The 24,507-nt window shown below is 57.9% G+C and overlaps 1 protein-coding gene across 1 annotated transcript in view; it reads right to left on the bottom strand.

The window, feature by feature from the left end:
- The window catches only part of CNIH3 (cornichon family AMPA receptor auxiliary protein 3), a 122,232-nt gene extending 98,096 nt beyond the window's left edge, over positions 1-24,136 (bottom strand). Inside the window, exon 1 of the mRNA XM_058275281.2 lies at positions 23,120-24,136. Within this exon, the coding sequence (XP_058131264.1) occupies positions 23,120-23,200 (81 nt within the window). The 5' untranslated portion in view covers positions 23,201-24,136. The remainder of the gene's footprint in view (positions 1-23,119) is intronic.
- Between the last annotated feature and the right edge of the window lie 371 nt (positions 24,137-24,507).

Genomic DNA, 24,507 nt, shown 5'->3' with positions numbered 1-24,507 from the left:
TCCACGCCCGTAAAGCAGGGATAATAATGGTATCAGCGTAACAGGACATTACGAGGATTCAATGAGATCCGTGTGTGGCAATCAAGAGCAACTGTCATTCAGCAGTATCCATTCTTAGACCCTCGCACAAAATAGCAATGTAGGGCAAGTATTATGGTCTAACAAATCCCCATGTCCAAACGGAGCCTAACCAGACCTCCCAAACCAGAATCTCCAAGGGCAGGAATTGCTACTGGAATTCTGTGATTCAAATAGTGACTTCCCAGGGATAGCTATGCAGACTAAAGCGGGGGTGGGGGGGTCTAGAACACCTGTAATACCCTGAACGGGACTGCAAGATGGAGAAGAACAAAACCCACAAAGACAATTCCATTTCCTAGTGCTCATCTATTATTGATCATCAGAGAGGAGGCTGAAGCAGGGAGAAAAAAGACAGCAGAGAAGCTTGGATGACTCATAGTTCTGACCACACGAGAGGCATGATGATCTAGAGGTTGCCACTTCCTTGAAAAACAATGGAGTGCTGCCCCCGATTCTCACAGCAGACAACCATTTATTTTGTCATTAACTCCTGATGGGACGGTGGGGGCCTGGGGGCTTGGGGAAATTCTTAACTGTGGAGACAGACCATTATCCCTGTCCTACGTCAGAGGTAAGCCGAGGAACCAGAGGAGAGAGGTTCCCGGAACCGGGTTCGATTCCCGGTGCCACCTAAAGAAACAAGAATGAACAGACACAGCAAGTGGAAAACAAGGGGGTGGGAGAAACAAATAAAAATAAATCCTTTAAAGAAAAAAAAAAGCAGGTGGCTTGCAATGTACCCGATCAGCCGCTGATGGTGGCAGCCCTCCGCCTTCTCTTGGTGATGCCAGATGCAAAGTGACCCTTGACAGGTGGTGGTGGAGAGGCCCAGTCACCCCAGCCTTGATGGTGGTGGAGAGCCCCAGTCACCCCAGCCTTGATGGTGGTGGAGAGCCCGTCACCCCAGCCTTGATGGTGGTGGAGAGCCCGTCACCCCAGCCTTGTTGGTGGTGGAGAGCCCGTCACCCCAGCCTTGTTGGTGGTGGAGAGCCCCAGTCACCCCAGCCTTGATGGTGGTGGAGAGCCCGTCACCCCAGCCTTGTTGGTGGTGGAGAGCCCGTCACCCCAGCCTTGATGGTGGTGGAGAGCCCGTCACCCCAGCCTTGTTGGTGGTGGAGAGCCCGTCACCCCAGCCTTGTTGGTGGTGGAGAGCCCGTCACCCCAGCCTTGATGGTGGTGGAGAGCCCGTCACCCCAGCCTTGTTGGTGGTGGAGAGCCCGTCACCCCAGCCTTTGTTGCTGGGTTCAGCGTGTCCCACCCGCTCCCACCCATCCCCCTATATGAATTCACAGCGCAGTGGGCCGGGGCCAGCCCGGAGGGAAGGGAGTCTCATTCTCCTTGCCCTTCCCGCCTTGCCCCCTCGGGCCAACACACACTAATGAGCTGAGAAGAGCTAGAAAGGGAAGCGGTGCCGGTGCCGATGGGGTAAATAAATTATTCAGATGATCGGAGGAACCCAAGGGACACTGCGAGCCTGGTATCTGCACGTGGAGAGAGCCCTCGTGGCTGTGCCAGACAAACGACACCCGCAGCCTTCGCAAGGAGAGGGCTCTTGTCAGGAGCACCCGTCAAACTGCCCCTCGGGGCAAGCTGCTTAGTAAGGCTTGCAGCCCCGAGGAACTGACAGGGAGCAGCTTTCTCTTCTGCACAGAGCTGGGGGGTTTCAGCTGTCACAGTGCCCGAGCCCTTTATTTTACAGATGAGGAGGAACAAGCCCCAGAGGGACGAGAGGGGCTGGGACAGCAGGGAGGCCAGGCTGGCGCCAGCCAGCGCAAAGCAGGGGGCCTTCCAGCTGGGTTTTCTCAGGAAAAACAAGAAGGGAAACTGAGTCACAATACCGCACCAGAGAGCGCTCCTTCCCAGGCACACTGCTCCACTCCCGCAAGCCCACCCAGTTTGGTGCAGGCCGGGGACAAGGGGACTCCCCCAGGGTCTGAATCACACCGTGGTCAGCCTTGTGACAACGGGCCTTCTGAAAATCCACCTGAAGCCTGAAGAGCTAAGCAGCCTGATCTGCGCCCCACTGAAGACAGGTCGAAGGGAGCCTTTACCACCCGGCTCTGACCTGCATGGGGAGAAACTCCCAGAGTTTGCCTTCTTATGGGGAAGGGGGGGTGGACAAGAACTCACAGACCAGACAACCACCAGAACACGTTTCTGTGCAAAGCAGTAAGTGTGGCTCTGTGGAGTGAGCTCCATTCACCACCCTGAGGCTGGAAGAGTCCAAGGGGAAGCCAGCAGGTGAGAGGCAGATCACGGAAAACTTCCTGAAGGAGGAAAGAAACGAGGAAGAAGGACAGGTAGAAAACAGAACTGCAAATAAAGGAAATAACTAGATACTAGAGGGACAGACGTGGGACCAAATCGAGTGTAACAGAATGACAAGGTGATTCGCTTTATTAGTAGAGAGGAATCATGACGGAATAAGATGCAAAGAGTCAAGGCACGTCAGAGAGTCTCCTGGCCCAGAGCGGCCTCACGCTGCCTGCAGGCCCGAAACACCTGGGAGTTTTAAAGAAACTCGGCGGAAGTGGACTTGGCCCAGTGGTTAGGGCGTCCGTCTACCACATGGGAGGTCCGCGGTTCAAACCCCGGGCCTCCTTGACCCGTGTGGAGCTGGCCCATGTGCAGTGCTGATGCACACAAGGAGTGCCCTGCCACGCAGGGGTGTCCCCGTGTAAGGGAGCTCCACGGGCAAGGAGTGCGCCCTGTAAGGAGAGCCGCCCAGCGCGAGAGAAAGTGCAGCCTGCCCAGGAATGGCGCCGCACACACGGAGAGCTGACACAAGATGATGCAACAAAAAGAAACACAGATTCCCGTGCCGCTGACAACAACAGAAGTGGACAAAGAAAAAGACACAGCAAATAGACATAGAGAACAGAAAACCGGGGTGTGGGGGGAGGAAGGGGAGAGAAATAAATAAATAAATCTTTAAAAAAATAAAAAATAAAGAAACTCGGGGTGCTGGACCCTAACCTTACAAGTAGTAGTGTCAGGGGTGAGGCTCAAGGTGACTGGCGCACAGACGGCTGTGGGAACCAGGGACCCTGCCACCCTCCTTCCTCAGAGCAGGAGACTCAGGCTCAGAAATGTGGGAAAGGCAGACAGGAAGAACTGGGCCTGTGGCGCCCAGGAAGCTGCACCGGCAGTAGGGTGGCAGGAGATCTCCGGGAGGGGCCTCCTAGTGAGCCCGCGCGGGGCCGGCCCAGGAGCCCCCGAAGGGTCCTGGAAGAGGCTGGGGCCGTCCAGCCTGCAGCACGGCCGGGACCCCAGGAGGCCCCAAAGTCCTGCCCACGTCCCGGCCCCCGAGAGGCCGCAAACCCCGCCAATGTCCTGGCCCCCGGGAGGCCCCAAGCCCCGCCGACATCCCTGGCCCCTGGGAGGCCCCAAGCCCCGCCGACGTCCCTGGCCCCTGGGAGGCCGCTGGCGGCCTGGTCTCTGCACCCGCATCCTTCGGCAACACACCTGCCTCTCCTACGATAGCGCAAGTCATGGACGGCCGCTGCACAGACAGGCGCGACGGAGGTTTTTCTCGGTGTGGGACTGCAGCAGCCAAACAGTGAAACCCTCTCTGCAGGGGATCCTCAGAAGCCACTGCTTCACAAGAGAGCTGGGGGTGAAGCCGGGCCTCCACCCGCTCCCAGTTCATCCAGGTGCGTCGCGGGCACGCTGCTGCGGTCACCTCGCCCTGAAGACGCCAGGCAGGCCAGGGGAGGGTCAGAGGGACAGCGAGCTTTCCGCTAACTGCACCTACTCCCCTATCGGCCGAAGGTAACAGAGGAACTGAGGCCTAATGAGGCGAGAACGATGTCCAGTCCAGGCTCACGGACGCGGGGCGCCTCGCCCGGTGGGCGCTGCCCGAGGCGACGGGGGCCTGGCAATCCCAGGGCTGGCAGAGGGGCAGCTCCGCGCCGACACGGGAACCAGAGCACAGCGCCAGCCTGCTCTGCACCTGCAGGGTGCACCTTGGGGCTCTACGGTTAGGAGGCCGGGCACCCCACGTCCCCAAAGACCCGACGCCTGCTTCGGGGCCTACCGTTTAGCAGAGGCGCAGCCCTGACGGCTGCTTCCTCGGAGCGTCGCTGCTGTCTGCAGAGGGGTCGAGAGGGGACCTTCGCGGCACCCGGGGAAGCGTGCTCTGTCGATGCTGAGACCCCCGCCTGGGCGGCAGCGCGGCAGACTCGGCACGCTTCTGGGTTTGTCCGCGTGTTGTGACTGTGCCAATAAATGCTCACTCCAAATGAGCAGGACATTTGCCGAAGTATTTGCTTTAATTCTAAGTAAAAATCTATATATAGGAAAAAAGACCCGCTTGGGGCAGAGCGTAAAGACGCACAGGGGCTGGGCCGGCGTCTAGGGGACAGGTGGGCCGTGTGCTGGCGCTGCGCATCTCCATGGGGACGGTGGTAAGGCGTTCTCCCCAGTTCAATCCAGCGAGCTTTTTCTTTCCTTTATTGTTGGGTAAAAATTACTTTGGCTTCACTCAAAAGCCGAATTTCTATCGTGGAGGTGCTATAAACAGGAAATGCTGCTTGTTTCATTCTTGTTTCCTTCTTTTTCATCGATTTTTAAAGCACTGAAGCCACAGGCAAATCGGACTATCCTCCACAAGGCAAGGGTCACATATACCCCTCGGGGAGGGGGCCGAGGGAAGGGAGGGGGCAGCAGAGGCAGGTAGAGGGAGTGGGGGGTGTGCTTGAGAGACGGCGGCAGGCAGGGAAAGGGTCAGGGGAGCGGGTGGAGGGAATGGGGGTACACGGAGTAAACGGGGCAGGGGGCAGACAGAGGATGTCAGCCACAGGGGCCCCGAAGGGCCTCCGAGGGCCACCCTCGCTGACCCCCAGAGCAGCCAGGGCGCGAGTGGCCACGTGGGGACGCTGTCTTCTGACCCTCCGCTGAGCTGGAGGGTGCCAACCAGCAGCAGGAGTGCCCCTGCCGGGAGGGGCAGAGGCGCCTGTGGACATGCCGGGGGCCAGGGCTGACCCGCTCCTGGAGACCACGGCCACAGTGTAAGCACCAACTGAGCGGAGGCGGGAGAGGGCGGCCCACCGCTGGGAGCCCTGGCAGCCAAGAGCGCAGCCCGGAGCGGAGCTGACTCGGGGTCACCTGGACAAGGTGGCGCAGGCCCTCGGGCGTGACGCCTGGGGCGGCGCCTTCTCTGCCCCCGCCTCTGAATCAGGAGGCAGGCGCCTGCCAGGCCCTCTCGGCTGGAAACCTCCAGCCCACGTGGAGATGGCATCGCTCCAAAATGATAACGAAGAAGTGAATAAGTAAATACTTGGTAGACGATAGAGCAAAAGAGAGGCCGACACACGTGCTTTTCAAACACCCTTCTAACTCACGTGTCCCTCAGGGCCATGCGGCATCTTAACTCCGGGAGCCGGATGACGAGTACATGAAGGCTTCCTCTTAATTCAATCAACTCCTCCCTCCAGCTCGTCTAGAAAACAGCCGGATGACAAAATGAGACTTGGGGGAAACACCACTGTGGGGGATGCGAGCTGTGAAGATCCGCAGGCACGCTTTCCCTCTCTGTCCACGTCGCTGCACAGCGCGATGGTGGTCGGGTGAAAACTCCCGGGACGGAGAGAGCGCTGCTCTGGGAACTAGGAAGCCTTGGTGGCCGTCGGGTGGCCGGCCGTGAACCGCCGTGCCACCTCCGGCCAGCCACGCACCTCTCCTGGATGAGGAATTCTCACTCACGAGGTGAGGAGGCGGATCCCGATGGTCTCGGGCGGCTTAGGTGTTATAACCCAGGACAGTGTGACAACACGGCTCTAGCCCCTCCTCATCAGTGTAAGTCAAATTACAAGGGCGCAGGTCAGCCAGCAGCGAGCCAAACGCACCGACTCTGCCCAAGTGCCGGGTGGCCAGCCCATACGGGACACCCTCGTGGCCTCCTCGACAGGGCGGCCACGGTGGGGTGGGCCCTGGACTCTACATCCTCTACCGTCTTGAGTTTAGGGTTATAAAATAAACCTGTGGATGTTTCTTCTCTTGAGCACGATGTTCCACTTGGTATTTTGATAGAAAAAAGGCAGAACTGAAGAGCTGAAGGGGCACACGGGCTAAGCAGCAGCAGCACCCAGCGCCCAGCGGGCGCAGGCAGCACCTCTCCCCGCCGCGGCCGCTCTTGCTGCCCAGCCTTCCGGGCGAGGCCCCTGCAGCCCCGCCGGGGTCTTCCTCTCTGGGGCTCCCAGGCCCGAACCTCCTGGAAACGCCTTCTAGTCTAGAGGCTTTGCGCACTTGGCTTCGATAATCCTGCCACACCAGACTTACGGGCTCCTCCACGACAACCACGGCAAGATGAGAAGGGACTAATTCTAACGGCGGTGCCAGGACAGCACATACCAACCTCTTCCCTCAGAGACAAGTGGTGCCTGACGGAACCGGTCGCCCTCCGCAGCGGCGCAAGTTGCACACTTGGCTAACGCTCAGAGCGTGGCTCCCGGTGTGAGTGCAGGGTGGGGCATATGAAGTGGTACAGCCGGGGTTTGGGAGGGGCCTCCCGGGTCCTGCCTTTGAAGCCGGGAGGTGCTCGTGAGGACACCTGCTCAGCACAGGCTACATTTCCCAGGAGGAAGGACTGTGGGAGCAGGGGCTTGTCCTCCAAAGGAGAGGGTCGTGGAAGAAGAGGAAAAGGAAGAGCCGGGATTCACTTTACTATTCTCCTCTGGAATTTGGGGGTAAACCAGCCAGGGCCACCAAGCGGCCAAGAAACCCTCTTCCTACTCGTGATTCACAAGACGCCGTTCCTTCCTCCCGGGTGAGCACGTGTTTGCCAACGTCCTGCAAAACCCTCTTCAGGCGGACTCTGTGAAAGCCGCAGGCTCAGAAGGAAACGTGCTAGGGAAGCACGTCGACTCGCTCCACGGGTCCCGTGAATGAGCGGAGGGAGACTTCACCAGGGGGCGGTGGGCAGAGCCACCTCGCGGGGTGACGGTTTGTTGGGGGCCGCGGTCCGCTTGATCCATCTTTCAGGCCCAAGCACGGCCACTCCCGTGAAAGAAACTGAGAGTGAAAGAAAGAAGAGCTTTTTCTGTAGCTCGCATGGGGTAAAGCATCACCGGCTCTGGGGCAGCAAGAAGCTCACTTTTACTTTGGAGAAAACGTCTGCTTTCCCTGAATACAGGTGAGGTGATAGACTATAAAAAGCTAAACCCAAGAGTCCAGGTAGTAAACACCTGCCAACTTTTGGTCTCCCAACACCTCTGTCCCCTTCCTATGCCAGCCCGATTTCCTCTGCAGCATTGCTTCCCCTATGCTGTGAGCAATCCCAGAAGAGGGTAAATCCAGGCACCCACCCTTGTGCTCGGAAAGCCAAGGACGTGCTGAGAACCTGCCACGCTTCCACTCGCCGGCGCGTGTGGTCACCCAGCCCGGGCTCCAAGGCGCCAAGTCCTGAGGAGGACAGGACCAGGGCGGACGGGCAGCAATTTAAGTCTCGGTTATCCTGTTTGGTTTCAAGCCTTGTTTTCCGGACTTCCCATCCATTCTATGAGGATTCCAATACCCTCCCATAAATCCACTTTTTCACTTCGAGTGGCCACAGCTGATTTCCAAGAACCTTGAAGGATACATTCCCTGCCCAGAAACCTGGCTCTGAGCAGCCAGGAAGGCCACAGCGACAGAAACACCGTCACGGGAGAAGGGGAAAGATCAAGATGCATGGGGCAAGCAGGGGAGGAGCAGGATTCTGGGGGTTGGAGAGGGTCTCAGAGGTCACTGTCTCCAGCCGCCTCATGTCCCACTCAAGGAAAGGCCTGGAGAGGCAGAGGGGCTGGCCTGGAACCTCTCGGCAGCTGGCTGGGCGCGCCCTTGGGCGGCAGCACAGCCTTATTAGCTGCCTGCCCCTTTCTAGGGCAGGACTTTTGGCTCTAAACCTGCCAACCGGGGAGAGAAAAGGATGTCAAGGCAACACATGTGCCTGAGCTACAGTCGGCCCATATGCTTTGTTGGCCTCGGCTCAACTCTCCAGAACTCTCCAGAATCTCCAAGAAGAATGATCCCAGGGTAAGTCCAGTAATGAAGGAGTGGTTTTAAGTTCCGCAGCATCTGGTCGCAATTCCCAGCTCCAGAGCCCGCGTCCACATGCGCCAAGAGCCCACCTGCCCGCAGCCGACGCTCCCGCAGCGCTCCTTCTCAGCGGGCAGTCATGAGCCCTCTGCTAGCGTTGCCGTCCTCACGAAATGGCCAATGCCAGCTCGAGGCCACCGCCGTCCAGACCCCCGTCAAGCCAAGGTTCCAGGGCCCCCGTGGCCTGCTCAGGACCAACCCCAACCAGAGCAAAGTCCACTAAAGACTGCAGGCAGGCCCACGGGACCGGAGCCGAATCCGTACCATCCCCTGATGACCACAGAGGAAGGGAGAAAGGGGAAGCGGGGAATCTGTGCATCTGCTAAGGAACTGCGGACACAAAGCTGTCTTCTTCTGCTGTGGCTGCTGTGACCGTCCTCGGGGCAGGGGCCTCCGAGCCCACAGAGAAGTGCTGACTCGCAGCTGTCTTCACGCACGCGTGTTCAGACTGGACCTCGGCCCTGACACACCAGGGCTTATCTCAGGCCTCTGGCCAGGGCGGGGTGGTGGCCTTGGAACCCACCGGCCCCGTGTGTTCGTTTGCTAAAGTCGCTGGGAGCGAAATACCAGAAATGGGTTGGCTTTTACAACAGGGATTTTTTTTAAAAAATCTGTTTATTTTATTTACCCCCCACTCCCCCGCTGTTTTGCGCTCGCTGTCTGCTCTCAGCTCTCCGCAGGGGCACCAGCCAGCTCACCTTCACCAGGAGGCCCCGGGGCCCCCCATTTGGTAGACTGGAGCCCCTTCGCTTGAGCCACACCTGCTCCCCTAAACAGGGATTTATTAGGGGGAAATCGTACAGCTCCGAGGCTGTGGACCGTCCGGATCAAGGCATCCCCAAAGATGCCCTGTCATCAAACTGCCAAGATGCCATCAAACCGCAGCGGAGGGCGCTCCTGGACTCCCGCCATGCGGCGAGGCAAATGGCGGCCGGGCTCTGCCCCCTCCAGGCTCGCTTCCTCCCCGAGCTCGGCTGTGGGCCCATGGCTCATCCCTCTTTTCCCCTCGCTTTGCTCCACTGCTTCTAGCCTCCGGCCTCTGTCTCAGCCTCTCGCGGCTTCTCTGTCTTTCTGCAGATGCAGGAGACCCTGGAGTCCTCTCTCCCATGGCAGGTGGAAAGCAGCTGTCTTTCTCTGTGTGTTTCTGCCTTCCGCTCTCAGCTTATAAAAGGCTCCAGCAAGAGGGCGGAGACGATCTGGTCACGTCTCACTGAGCCATCTAATCAAAGTGGTCTAATCAAAAAGTCCCCTAACTGAATCTAACAAAAAGGTCCCACAGACCTTACGTGCACAAGAATGGGTTAGCTTAGGAATATAGTTTTCTGGGATCTTAGACTCCTAATCCCTAATCCTGGAGACTCAGTAACCATTTGACTATCTCCAAACGCACAACCCTTGAACAGCTACCAATTTCTTTTCTTGATAAGGTTTACAGAACACACAGATATTTTCCATCCAAGATACAAATGTCTCTATTATATAGGGGGCCATCTGGGCTGCTACAGCTAGCTGGCTGTGTTGCTATCAACTCTTCTTTAGGGTTCATGAATTGGTTGCCAATAAGATATAAAAGGAAGTTGGCTCCAAGACTCTGCTTTCTTCCCTGCCGTTTTCCCCAGCAGGAGAGCTGTATTGCATAGTCAAAACGGACCATGTGAACACAAAAACAGAAAAGATACCTAAGACTGGTGCCCTGGAAATATCAGCTCATGGTTCTAGATGCCTTGGAGGCGGGAGGTGGTGGCAGCCAACTCCCTAACCCTTGGGCCACCAGCTGGGCTAAGTAATATTGTGCAGACTCTGACAGATTTAAGATCTATGCAAAGCAGAAGGGAAAAAAGAAGGCCAAAAGCAATAGAGAAAGAAAGGAAGAAGAGTGAAAAAAGGAGAGAGAGAGCAGCCAAGGGCTGGGAATCCCAGGGACTCACCAACAACCAAGGCAGCCAAGAGCCCCCACTGGGCCGCGGGGGGAGCCGAGCCCAAGGTGCAACGAGAGGCTGTCCAGGGAAAAAATGGGCGTGTGCGGGAAACCCGGACGGCAACGGGAAGCCCAAAGCCGGAAAGGACGAGCACGTGCTGACGCCTGGAGAGAAGGGGACGTGCGTGGAGGGGGAGCCCCGGGGCTCTGCCTCACTGCGGGAGGCCCAGAGGGGCTCAGTGGGCATTTAGTAGGCCTGAACCTGAGCACGCAGACAGCTTTTACAGACACCGCAAAGGACCAGGAGCTCTATCTAGCTGCTTGCTGGCCGGGCAGCGTCGTCCAAACGCCTCCATGGGCAGATGCAGGTGCTGGTCACACACCTGAGCCTCCCGGTGCCTGAGCCTCCCGGTGCCTCAGTCTCCCGGAGCCTCAGTCTCCCCGTGCCTCAGTCTCCCGGTGCCTCAGTCTCCCGGTGCCTCAGTCACCCGGTGCCTCAGTCTCCAGGTGCCTCAGTCTCCCGGTGCCTCAGTCTCCCAGTGCCTTACTTTCCCAGTGCTGCCATAGCAAAGAACCACGAACCAGGCAGCCTAACCGCAGGTCCGAGGCTAGAAGCCCCCGTGGCGTTGGAGACCCGCGTTGCTCCGAAGCCCGGAGGGCCCTGGCGGCAGCTGGCCAGCCATCGCTCAGCCCCGGCCTCCGTCCCGGGGCCTTCTGCTCGGTCCACGTCCAATTCAACTCTTCTTATAGGGCGCTGCCTAATCCAGTTTGGTCTCAACGAGTAACGTTTTCAAAGACCCTGATTCTAAATAGGATCGCAATCACAGAACCAGGGCTGAGGGCCTGAACCTATCTCCTGGGGGACACAATCCAAGGCCCTGCGCCAGGCAAACAGGGTGCCCGTGGCCACAAGCCTCTTGGCAGTGAGAAGTAGCAAAAAGCAAACAAACGAGTGCGCTTCACTGCTCCCTCCAAGGGATTCAGCCCAAACTCTGTTTGCTGCCAGCGGGCACGCGAGCTTTCCCACTCTCCCACCCCTGTCCCCTGCCATCCTCAGACCAAGAGGGGAGGAGAAAAGCAAATCCCATTCCCCAAAAATGTATGCCAAGAAGGTGCAGGAGTGGCATGGCTATGGAATTTTTTGTTGGGGAAATCCTGTGTTGTGTATGAGTATGAGCAAGAATTTACATTTTTACAAATCTACTTTGTCTTAAAAAAACAACACCTTTGTGACTCAAGGCAACATAAACTAAAAACTGAAGTCATCCTCCAAACTGTCTCCCAGGGAGCCCCCAGCAGCTCCTGGCTTTAGGAGCCGCACTGCGAGTGTGAGTCGCCCCGCTCCACTGCCAGCCCAGGGGAGGCCCCAGGCCCCTCTCCCTGGCCGCCGCCCAAGGCAGTGCTGGACCTGTGCGCCCCGTGATCTGTGAGCAGAAGTGCAAAGAAGGCTTTAATGAACAACAAAACTTATTTTTGGCAAGGCCCCTTTGTTCTTCACATCAGGTGCATATCTCACTTCTCACACACCCAAAACATTCCCAGGCCTAAAATCTCAGAAAAACTGCTAATTCCCTCCATCTCCTGGAAGGAATGGCTGCAATCACCGGAGCTCTGCCTGGCAAATCCCCAGAGCCACCTTCTGTAACGTTTGAGTTTATGGACGAGTTACAACTTCTGACAACCGAGGATTAAGGCTAATACGTGGGTGAAGATTTTATAACTATTTCATCTCCTTACTGCTTTGCATATGAGTCCTTATGCATTCAGAGGTTAAAAATAAAGTGGAATGGTCTTTTAAAAGAAAAGAAAAGAAAAAAAAAAGCAATGACCTAAAAATATAAATAAATAAAAGATATTAGGATTCTGGAGTAATAAAGAGGGAAAAACAGGCAAATTTTTAATCACACAAGTAAGCCTGGGACATTTAGGGTACTGCTGTTGCTTCACCATGGACAGAAAGGCAGAGAGAGGCAGTCTGCCCGAGACAGAGAAAGGTCTAGAAAAGGAGGCAATGGGAGCAGATGTGGCTCAGTGGTTGAGCACCTGCTTCCTACATACGAGGTCCTGGGTTCAATCCCAGCACCCCCTAAAAACAAAGAAACAGACAAATGAAAGAACCAACTCTCATTGGGAAGCAGATGTAGCTCAAGTGGTCGGGTGCCTGCTTCCCACGTACGAGGTCCTGAGTTCAATTCCTGGTACCTCCTAAAAAGAAAAAAGAGGGAGGTGGTACAGAAGCGGTGGAGACACTGTCTGTAAATCAGAGGAGCCAGACTGAGTTCACAGTAGGCCCTGCAGGGCTAGGTGAGGTCTCTTTCCCTCTCGGGTAGCCCCCCACCCAGAGAGAGTTGAGCAAAGAGTATTAGCAGGATAGAACTAGAGAAAACAGGTATCTTGATAAGACGGCCTGAGTCCACACTTGGGCTAGACTAAATGAAGAAGGCTGGACAGAAATACCCAACCCAGAGAAGTGTCTACACCTAGTTCTGGAGACAAAGACAGCCCTGCCCTCTATGTGCCAGTGTGCGACGGAGGCCCTGATAAATCCTTCACCTGGAGTTATTTGTTGAGAAAGACAGTGGCATCAAGAGTCAGATGGTGATGGAAGATTCCAGAACATTCTCAGAGCCCCAGTCACAGGCACGAGTGCCAAGGCCTGTGCTGACAGAAGCAGGCGCAAAGCCAGTCCTTGTGCCTGTGCCATCCCCGGCCCTCTGAGTCGATCTATGACTGACACACAGAGTGCGGAGGACGCGTGGTCCTGCGTTGCCTCTACTTTTGGAGTCAAGAGCAGAGAGCAGGAGCCCTTCTCAGTCCCTGGGGGTTCTGCCCGGTGCAGCACCTGCCAGAGCAGGCCAGCTCCTGCCCTTGCTCCACAGCCAGGCCACCACCGTCCCCAAAGCCACGGGCTCCCTCTTTTCTTTAAGAGATGAGCCCTGCAGCTTCTGGGTTCACGAGCCAAGCGCTCATGAACCAAAGAGCTCCGTCATTCCACTCCCGGCCCCGGCCTGAGGGCCACCAACCCTAAGTCAGGAGCTCAGCCCGTGTGTACTGTGCCCTCCTGAGCTCTCTGCCAGGAGTCTCAGGGATGCGCAGGTCGGACAAGAGAGGCCGTGTGCTCCATCAGCTCCTAATTCATCAGAGAGGCCAGGGGGAACGCCAGCAAGTATCCAACCGTCGTGAGCCTGGAGAAGGCAGAGCGTGGAAGAGTGTGCAGGCTCAGGTCCAGGAGAGGTTGGACTTCTCTCAGTAGAAGACAGAGGGTCCACGAAGCCTGCCTGTGGAATGGAGGCTGTAAGATGGGGAGTCGTGGGAAACTGGAAAGTAACAAGTGTCAGAGAGGCTGCGGGGAAAGAGGACACTCACTGTTGAAGGGAACGTAAAATGGGTGAGGGGGAAGACAGTTTGACATTTCCTCAGCAAGTTGAATACAGAATCACCATTTGACCTGGCAACTCCGCTCCTCAAAAGTATATACCCAGGGAGCCCATGTGGCTCAGTGGCTGAGGGCCAGCTTCCCACATACAAGGTCCAAGGTTCAATCCCCTGCCCCAAAACAAAACAAAAAAAAGTATATGCCCAAAAGAATGGCGATCAGGGACTCCAAAAGATACTGTCCACAGCAGTATTATTCAAAATAGCCAAAAGATGCATCATTTTGTCCACCACCATGTCAATGGATAAGCAAAATGTGGTCTATTCATACAATGGAATGTTATTTAGCCATGAAAAGGAACAAAGTTCTGATACATGCAACAACATCTATGAGCTCTGAATCAGTAAAGAGGACAAATGTGTATGATTCCATTGACATGAAGACATGAACGATCCTGAGTAAGCAAAATCAGAGAAGCAGAGGACAGATAAGAAGTTACCAGGAGCCAGGGGAGGAGGGTAGTCAGGAGGCACTGATTAAGGTAGAAAGTTCATGTTTGGGATGATGAAAAAGTTTTGGCAATGACAGTGGTGATGGTAGCCCCGCACTGTAGATGTAATTAATGCCACTGAATTATGCATTTGAGAAGTTAAAATAGGAACTTTTGTGTTACATACAGTTTTTTTTAAACGAGTACCACAGATACCAGCGGGTATCCTGGAGCATGAGCTCAACACGGGCAGGGCTGCCGGCCAGCCCCGGCAGCGGCCTCTGCTCTGAGCGTGTGCACAGGCGCTTTCCAGGCGATGGCGACTCTCCTAGGACAGCATCCCAGCCTTGGCCCCGCGGGGCCCTGCTCACCCTCAACCAGCCTGCTCTCCCCCACGCAGGTCTCCAGTCCACCCGGCTACCCTGGACTGGAGCTCACGCGAGCGCCAGCACACCCGGGGACTCCATGGCTCCCCCGCGGGACCCAGGGTCGTGTTCCCAACAGACACCCCAGGCTGAGAATTCCATGAGGAAGCACTTGCCGGGCTTGGGGTGGCTGCAGTGAATCACCCAGTCCCTGGATTTGTTTGTTCTACAACTATCGAGCTCCTACCATGGTGCTGCTCCGCGCTGGGTGCTGAGGCTACAGACGGGAGCAGTTCTTGCTCTCAAGAACTCACAGTTCAAGACAGGGACAGGCAAAACACGGTGTGGCCAGGGCCACAGCGAGCCCAGACTACGTGCAGAGGCAGGCCTCCCAGCTGGCCGGGGAAGGACGCACGCTGAGGGGATGGAAGAGCCCCTTCTGGGAAGAGCCGGGAGCTGAGAACGGCTGCAGCCAGCAAGCTGGGAAACGAAGCAACCCAGCTCAGCGGGGACCGGGTCGTGGGCCTCCTGAGTTCACAGGCGGAAGCCAGGAGATGTGAGAAAGAGCGCCGGCAGCTGCGTGGGCCGGTCAGTGCCCGTGGGCCTCTGCCCAGGGCAGCAGCCGAGCCTGGCCGAGCAGGACCGTGCAGCCTGGAGAGGAGAGCATGGACGTGCCCCACAACCAGAGCAAGAGGGGGTGATGGGGGCCCCTGGCAGAATCCTGCCCGAGGCCAGCATGGCAGGGCAGAGGAGCCCAGGGGCGGACATGGGCAGCGAGGCTGCAGGCCCAAGGAGGCCCTGTCGGGTCCCAGGAGCCACGGGCGAGAGTCAGAGGGCCCATGGCCAGAGTGGCAAAGCCACAGAGGGCGAGAACTGCTGCTCCGAGACGGGCCATGAGGAGGGACAGTGACTCTTCAAGAGCAGGGCAAGGAGGTGCCGCTGAAGAGGAACACACGCCTTCAAAAGCAGATGAGAAGCAAAGTGGTGAACCGCCAGCATCCGTTAGCTCTGGGCTGCAGCTCCAGGGGCTCGGCGAGTACTACTACTAGCAGTATTAGCATTAACTGTACTGATACTAATGAGTGACTCGTCAGTACTAATAATATTAGGATTAATATACTAATAATACTAGTCTTAATACTCTTCTAACACTAACACCACTAGTAACACTAATAGTAATTAGTAACTAGTGTTCATAATAGCATTAGTCTCAATACTATTCTAAGACTAATACTAATTAGTACTAATAATACTATTAGTCTCAATACTTTCCCACTGCTAATTAGTACTAATAATAGTATTCATCTCAACACTATGCTAAAACTGATACTAATCAGTAACTAGTTAGTACTAATTCTAGTGTTGGTCTCCACGCTATTCCGCGTGTTTTCCAACCCGGTAAGGACCTGCGAGGGCGCGCGGGCGGGGTGGGAGGCCGGGCAGCCGGCACGCGGCTTTCCAGCTCGGCGCGGAGGGTCTGCTCACCTGCTCGCCTGCTTACCTGCCGAGGGGGAGGGCAGGGTGGGAGGCCGGGCAGCCGGCACGCGGCTTTCCAGCTCGGCGTGGAGGGTCAGCTCACCTGCTTACCTGCTTACCTGCCGAGGGGGAGGGCAGGGTGGGAGGCCAGGCAGCCGGGCACGCGGCTTTCCAGCTCGGCGTGGGGTCTGCTCACCTGCTCACCTGCTTACCTGCCGAGGGGGAGGGCAGGGTGGGAGGCCGGGCAGCCGGCACGCGGCTTTCCAGCTCGGCGCGGAGGGTCTGCTCACCTGCTCGCCTGCTTACCTGCCGAGGGGGAGGGCAGGGTGGGAGGCCGGGCAGCCGGCACGCGGCTTTCCAGCTCGGCGCGGAGGGTCAGCTCACCTGCTTACCTGCTTACCTGCCGAGGGGGAGGGCAGGGTGGGAGGCCAGGCAGCCGGGCACGCGGCTTTCCAGCTTGGCGTGGGGTCTGCTCACCTGCTCACCTGCTTACCTGCCGAGGGGGAGGGCAGGGTGGGAGGCCGGGCAGCCGGCACGCGGCTTTCCAGCTCGGTGCGGAGGGTCTGCTCACCTGCTCGCCTGCTTACCTGCCGAGGGTGAGGGCAGGGTGGGAGGCCGGGCAGCCGGCACGCGGCTTTCCAGCTCGGCGCGGGGTCTGCTCACCTGCTCACCTGCTCACCTGCTTACCTGCCGAGGGGGAGGGCAGGGGCTGGGCCCGGGCAAGTGAGGATACCAAAGGGCGCACGTCCCTGGGGACTGGGGGGCTGGGGAGGGGCGCGGGAATCGGCCAGGATGGAGGAGAGGCCCGTGCGGCTGATGGGCAGGAGAAAACAGACCCCGGGGCCGGCCCAGGCGAATCCGGGGCGGGCAGGACGGGCCCCCCTGTCATCCCGGGGCACAGAGGGGCTCATCTGCCGCGAGCAGGCGGGAGAGGGGCTTCGGGGGGCGCTGGCGGGCAGAGGCTGAACGGGACTGCGGGAAGCGGGAAGCCTGGCGGCGACCACGCCGAGGGGTCTTCCGACGACCCGAGCACCGGCCGAGGCCGAGCCAGGGGCGCACAGGCCGGCAGAGCCCGGAGCGGGCGGGGAGAGCGCGGCGTCCTCCGCGACGCGGGCGGGGGGCTCCGGGCGGCGGGCGGCAGGGGCCCGGGGAGGGCCGGGAGGGCCGGGGAGGGCGGGCGGCGCGCGGGCGGGGAGCGTCCCCGAGCAGCGGCCCGCGGGGGCGCGGCGGGGGCGGGCGCCTGGAAAGGAGGCGCCGGGGGCGGGCCTGGGGGACGCGCAGGAGGGCGGGCGGCCCTGCGGGTGGCGAGAAACACAACCTGGCCGCGCCCAGGACCGGGGACCCGGCGCCCACCTCCTGGGCGCCCCCGGAGGAGCGGCCAGCGGGCGGGAGGCGACGTGCGGGGCGGGCACGGGCGAGGCGCCGCGTCCCCAGGGACGCGCGTCTGCACTTCGGGGAGGGAAGTTAGCGGCAGCAGAAGGTGCGAGGAGAGCGCAGGCAGGGGACCACAGAGGAGCCCGGAGGTTAAAGCCCCCAAATTCGGAAGGGAACGTCCAGACATGGGCTCAAGACCAGCCCACGCCGAGACGCCAAGGGCCCGACAAAGGCCTCGGCACGTCCGCGCCCTTACTGTCCCGTCAGCGACGCTATCATCAAGGACAAGCCGCCGGGTGCCTCCTAGCCTCCGCCCCTAGGGGCCTGGAGCCGGGCGGGCCAGCGCCGTCCCGCGGGGAGCCCCCTCGGAACCGCAGCCTTCTCTCCTCTCTGCAAACAGGACGGAAATAGAAGTTCCCGACGCCGAGGCCTTCTCCTTCAGGGCCAGGGACGGGAGAGCCACCAGCCGCAGGCACGAGTGACCCACCCGAGACCGCACGGGGCGCGCTCCCCCCAGGGCAGCCGGCACTGGTCCCCAAGCCGCCCCTCTGCAGAAGCGCTCCACAACCAGCCGGCTCTGGCACCTCAGAGCGACTGCCAGTCTTCTTTTCTAACAACTACAGTCTCCAACGTTTCAAAGGGCCCAGGAGAGAATGCAGGTGCCAAACCACCTGGGGAGCCGCCCCTGGGAACCAGCCAGAAGCAGAGTCAGACATGAGTCACCAAGTCAAGCAGGGTCGTGCCAAGCCACGGGAGCCCCTTCCTCTCGCCAGGCACCGTTCTGGGCTCTGGAGAAACAATGGTGAGCCGGAAAGGATCCCTGCTCCCGCGGCTCCTTCTGCTCCAGCTGCGAGGCAAGGGAGAAAGTATGGAAAGGAGGGGGGAAGGGAGGCTGGAGTTGCAGGTGTCACTTCACTTCCCAAAGTGAGATGCTGGAGCCAAACAAGTGCAAGACACGTGTGAGGTGCAGGGTGGGGGCGTCTCAGATGGGCGCTCAGCACCGCAGGCCAAAGGAGGCTTTTAAGATCAGGCCGAGTCCACCCCAAGCAGCCCACCATCTCACCTAAACCAGCCCCTTCTCCCCCAGACTGGAGCAAGTAAGAAATTTATTCAAGTTCCAATAACAGAGTCTGCGACAGGCTGGGACTGGCTGAAGTCTCCCGACCATAAAGGCACCTCACCTAGCAAAACCCAGTAGGTAAGAACTTGTTCCCATCTGTCTGGTGCCATTAAAACTCTCTGAAAGCAAGGCTGCTGTGAATCCAAAGAAGAGCCAAGTGAGACGATGCACCTAATCTTTCTTCGGAATACTGGTAAATAATTTTATTTGTAAATTGTTAAAAATCGGAGTTTTTAAAAATGACTCTAGATGTAAAAACTTCAGTAACTCGGGGAGCAGATACAACTCATTGGCTGAACACCTGCTTCCCAAGTACCAGGTCCTGGGTTCAATCCCAAGTACCTCCTTACGAAAAAACTTTACCAGCTCAAAATCAGAAAGGCTTGGTAATGTAACTCTGATCTTTTCAAAGAATGTTTCGCCTCTGTTTACACAAATGAGACAGTCTGCAAACAGGCTAAACCAAACTGGAGTTCAGAGAACTCTGCGAGTAAACACTTCATTTTTTATGGGCTGGAAAGACATCATCTCACATTAGGAAACGCCTTTAGAACACTTTTATTTCCCATTTAGACATTCATATGAAAATTTTAAAAATACATAAATACCTAATGATTAAAAGAATAAACTCAAATCTTTTCTGGATAAGCTAGGGAGTTTATCCAGAAAGAGTAATTTTATTCCATTATGTGTCACTGTATTTTTCCTTTTTTTTTTTTTTAGCAACCTCTATCACTTTATAGGGAGAAAAACTAATTTAAAAAGAAAAAGAATTTCTTCTTCTAAAAAAGGATATATAGAAATGTTTAGAATCTTGTTGTTATAACTCCAATCAGAAATTCCAACTCTAAATATTTTATATAGGCAAAGGGAATCCTTTGGATGGGAGCTTTACCCACTATTACCAAAGCTGAACAATCTAAAAGACAGTGGCTACAATTAGAAAAAAGGCATGAGTATAGGGGATTCACAGAACCAGGTCAAATTCCAGCTCCAGTCCATACCAGCTGGGCAAACTTGGGCAAGTTTAGTAACCTCTCTGGCCCAATTTCCTCATCCATAAACTGTCAATTGTGAGGATAAAGAGCTGCCTGGGCAGTAAAATGCCATGTGCCTGAAGGTATGCAAAGCCACAGAGCAAGCTCAGTGCATCTTCCACATGTGACAAATGTACTCAAAAACGGTGGCTGATAGAAAATTACTCAATAATTTGAAATCTTTTTCTTTGAAAACAAATGCAGTATAAAATGGAATAGGATACAAAAGCCCATACATTTTCAGAGTGAAAAGCAAGACCTAAAAGAACTGTGCTCATGGCCAGCCACATCTACCCTTGCCCCCAGACCTCTGAGGTACATCCAAAAAGCACCGAGAACTTGGGTCGGCCCCACTGTGGGCACACAATAAATACTACCTACTATTACTGCCCTAAATAGGTGTGCACAATTAAATTGGAAAGACATGCCCTCATATCCTTCAGCCTAAGCATGGCAGTGATACAGGCCTGTTCAGTGCTGTTAGATTAAGTGCCCACTTCAGTACATGGGGTGTCAATATGTGCGAAGCAATCAATATGGTTCATCAGGTCGAAAAATACTTAAGGAATATAAGGAGCTGGAAAGAAGGCCAATGCACAGCACACACACATAGGCTGTGTGCAGTGAGATTGCTGTGTGCAGTGAGATTGCTGTGTTTCAGATTTCCACTTTAATTGTTCAGGAACAAAATCAGTGTGGTAGAGTTACTGATTCTAAACCAATGTGGCAGGGCCACTGATTCTAAACCAGTGTGGCAGGGCTGCCGATTCTAAACCAGTGTGGTAGGGTCACTGATTCTAAACCAGTGTGGTAGAGTCACTGATTCTAAACCAGTGTGGTAGCGCTGCCGATTCTAAACCAGTGTGGCAGGGCTGCCGATTCTAAACCAGTGTGGTAGCGCTGCCGATTCTAAACCAGTGTGGTAGGGTCACTGATTCTAAACCAGTGTGGCAGGGCTGCCGATTCTAAACCAGTGTGGCAGGGCCGCCGATTCTAAACCAGTGTGGCAGGGCCGCTGATTCTAAACCAGTGTGGCAGGGCTGCTGATTCTAAACCAGTGTGGCAGGGTCGCTGATTCTAAACCAGTGTGGCAGGGCTGCTGATTCTAAACCAGTGTGGCAGGGTCGCTGATTCTAAACCAGTGTGGCAGGGCTGCTGATTCTAAACCAGTGTGGCAGGGCCGCCGATTCTGAAACAGTGTGGCAGGGTCGCCGATTCTGAACCAGTGTGGCAGGGCCGCCGATTCTGAACCAGTGTGGCAGGGCCGCTGATTCTAAACCAGTGTGGCAGGGCCGCCGATTCTGAACCAGTGTGGCAGGGCCGCTGATTCTAAACCAGTGTGGCAGGGCTGCTGATTCTAAACCAGTGTGGCAGGGCCGCCGATTCTGAAACAGTGTGGCAGGGTCGCCGATTCTGAACCAGTGTGGCAGGGCCGCCGATTCTGAACCAGTGTGGCAGGGCCGCTGATTCTAAACCAGTGTGGCAGGGCTACTGATTCTTTGGTTTGAAGAGAGGAAGAAGGAAAAGACCAGGAATGGAAGAAGGAACGAGACTTGGAATTGTTACTGTCATTCGAATTCAAAGAGCATAGATTTGTTGTGCTATCGGAAACTGGAATCGTGGCATTCGCACTGGAGATCTGGCCGTGACTGACCCAGGCTTGGGGCTGACTGCGCAGAGCTCCCCAGATAAGGGTGGGCGAGTGGTGGGCACCTGGAAGGCGAAGGCAGGGCAGAATCACGGCAACACCTGACTTTGCTCAGACGTCGACTAGTCAATGAGTTGCACAAACCACCCACTTCATTTACCTGATCTTGAATTACTTACCTCCCCTGAGTGGGAAAGAATTATTCTCTAATTAACTGCTGTGCTTCAGGGGCTGCTTTAGAGAACTCCAAGCCTGACAGAGTTTCCTGGAGCTCTCTATTACCTGCCACCCTCTGGCCAAGGCGAAAGAAGAAAGGAACAACCAATGAAGTATTTCCGAAGAAAGGGAGTGGTTAGCCTTCTAGAACACAAAGGACTCCCAAAACCCAAAGAAAAAGAGAAAGTTCCCTTAAAACACATTCATATATTGTTTCATGGGTACAGGGCTTCTGTCTGGCATAATGAAAAAGTTTTTATAATGGATGGTAGTGACGGTTGCCCAACATTGTGAATGTAATTAACGCCAATGAACTGTACACTTAAAAATGGTTAAAATGCCAAATTTCATGATATATATTTTACTATGATAAAAAAAAAAGATTTTTAAAACACAGCAGCAAAAGTAAAATTTTAAAAACCATAGGAGCCTTGTCTTGGCCATGCTCTATTCTGCGTTCCCTTCTGTTCTAACTCGTGTAGTTTTCCCTTAACTGTCAACCACCTGAAAGCTCAATTCTCTCCTGCAGGTTAAACCTGACATTCGAGGGCAGGGGAGGGGAGCCTGCAGGGTGCCTTCGCTCCCAACTGTCGGTTGGCCCCCAAATCCTGTCTCCAAATTGCTACTCTCTCCCCTCCAAATCCCTAAAGCAACCGATGCAGATTGACACCAACTTGGAAACAGGAGGAAGCTTAGAGCTCTCTCCTCTTCCTCCCTTTCGAGGCGGGCAGGAGGCCGAGCCAGCGTCCTTCTGGGGCTGCAGGGTCGGAAGGGGCCTCCTCTCCAGGCATCCTCCCGGTCAGGGAGACTCGTGGGGAGCTGCTCCGGCTCAGCCCGCTCGCTGCTGGGGTCTGTTTCCAGAGGAGCCTCTGGGAACCTCCGAGCCTCTCACCCGCCCCGCGTTTCCTCGGGCCTTGCTCTCCCACTGCTGTTCTCCGAGGCTCCCGGCACCACGCCCCGCGATGCCCTCCGGGCCCTGGGCCCTGGCAGGTAGGGCCGCTGGCACCAGGGCTGCTCCTCCACTCTGACCCGGCCGCTCCTCCCACCGGCCCCGGAGGGCGGCGCAGGGAATGCGCAGCACCTCCGCGAGCGGAGCCCCAGCGCTCAGGACACTTGCCCGGGTGGCCCCGTCTCGACGAGGGCGCCAGCGTCCCCCGGCCCTCCCCCCTCCCGCCCTCAGTCTCCTAGTCAGAAGCTTTCTGCCCCCTGGCCCAACTCCAGGCGGCCACCTCCGCCCCGTCCTGCAGACCTGGAACCCACGACTGCCCTCAAGCTGGCGTCGTCCCTGTGGGAGAGGGACAGGGGGACGTGCGCCCCTGCCCGGGAGGCCGGGAGGCCGGCGAAAGCGAGGCCCGCCACCCGCACGGCGCCCCCGGCTTCGGACCCCCGGGGCGGCCCACGGCCTCTGCTCGCGTCTCCCCCGCTCGCTCTCCTCTCTCGCTCGCCTCCCGCGCCTTCCGCTAAGCCCTGCGTCGCCTGCTTCCCCTCTTCTCCCCGTTCCGGCCTCTCCCCACTTCCTCTTACGAAGAAGGCGCACCCGCAGTGTTTCCACTCGGTAGCCAATTAGGTCTACAGGCAGCCCACCACAGACGCTGACATTTTCAATGTTTAGTTGTTATAGTTACTCGACTAATTGCCGGGCCCGACCGCGGCGCCGCTTTTTCGCCTCCCGACCGCAGGAGAGGCGAGGGGGCGGGGAGATGGGAAGCAGCCGCTCCCGGGGTGCAGGACCCCGGAGCCCGGGAACTGTCACTTACCCCAGGACCGGGGAGTCGGAGGTCTAACCCGCAGGTGCGCCGCGGGTGGCCGCCCTTTCCTCTCACACTCGCAATTAAAGAAAGTGGGGTGACACTTTACGGGAATTGGGGAAAGAGGTGGAAAGGGGCACGTTTGGAGAGGAAAGAAAAAAAAAAAAGAGTTGGACACCGCCGCGGGTACTCACGTGCCAGATGGCGAAGAAGATGAGAGCAGCGCACAGCACCAGGGAGAGCATGTAGCAGAAGGCTGCGAAGGTGAAGGCCATGGCCGCGGCCCGCGCGCCCCTCGCCCCCACTCCCACCACACAGGGACCCCCCCCCCGGCGGCCAGGGTCCCCCTCTAGGACCGCGCTCCTTCAAAGAGGGAGCGGGGCAAAAAGGAGCCGCGTGCGCACCGTCCCCCCGAGGACGGCGGCCAGAAAGAGACACGCCAAACGGAGAAAGAGTCAGGGGTCAGCGTAGAGGAGCGCGAGCCCCGCGGGCCCGGGTCACCGGGAGGCCGCCCCGCCCGCGGGGCGCAGAGGTGCGTCGGGTGTCTTTGGCGGGAACTGTCCCCAAATGAAGAACTCGAGAAGCAGAGGGCTCCTGCAGATGGGTGCCAAGCAGCCAGCCGCTCGAGACGAACACAGCGAGGGGCGCGAGGCTCCACGGAGGACAGGGTGAAGAGCTCGCGTCGTCCGGCCCCTGCCCGGGCGAAGGAGGAGGCGAAGCCCGGGAAGAGTCCTGCGCTTTCCGCGCCGCAGCCAAGGGGCTAGCGCGCCGCCCAGAAGCTCCACGCGCCACCGGGGCGCAAATGGACTGCCCCCAGCCAGGTGCCCGGCTGCGCGCCAAGCGCCCCCGCAGCCCCGGAGCGGCGGCGGCCCTTTCTGCGGAGGCCAGGTCTTCCAGGTAGCCGGCGGGGACGCGAGGTGCCCTCCGCTGCGCCGCTCCGCTTAGCCCCGCGCGGCCCGGGCGCGGCTCCCCGCACCGTCGTGCGCTCCGAGACGCGCGCGGCCCCGGCCCCAGTCCCGGCCCCCGCGCGCCGGCCTCGCTCGTCCAAGTTCGCGGGACACCGAGGGTCGTCCCGGGGCGGGGACGGGCTCCAGCCCAGCGGTGCTGTCCCGCCCCGGCGGCTGCGGCGGCGGGTCGTTCGCAGGCCCCGCGCGCTCGCGGCGGCGCTCGCTCCACCTGCTGCTGTCGCCGCCTCTGCCGCGGCGCGCACTGAAGCGGCGCGTCCCGGGATCCCCGCCCTCTCGCCACCCCACCCTCGGCTCCCGCGCCGCCGAGCACGCCCTCCCCGGCGGGAGCTGGTGGGTGGCCGGGCCCCGCCGGGCGCTCGGTCGCCGCCGCCGCCGCCGCAGTCGTGCGCGCCCGGCTCGCGGGAGAAACTTGGGGCCAGCGGCGCCGGCGGGGCCGGGGGGGGCGGAGGTGGGAGGAGCGGGGACTCTGAGCACGTGCGTCTGGAGGCGGCGGGGCGCGGCGGAAGGCTCTGAGGCGCTTCTCGGCTGAATGCCACCGCGCGTCTCCCCGGGGCTCCCGGTTTCCCCTGCGGGGGCGGGAGGTGAAGAGGGGTGCGGGGGCTTGTGTTGGCTTG

The sequence above is a fragment of the Dasypus novemcinctus genome, chromosome 13, assembly GCF_030445035.2.
Source record: "Dasypus novemcinctus isolate mDasNov1 chromosome 13, mDasNov1.1.hap2, whole genome shotgun sequence".
NCBI classification, from domain to species: domain Eukaryota; kingdom Metazoa; phylum Chordata; class Mammalia; order Cingulata; family Dasypodidae; genus Dasypus; species Dasypus novemcinctus.
Note: the sequence above shows the minus strand (reverse complement) of the source record. Positions and strands in the feature narration are given on the sequence as shown.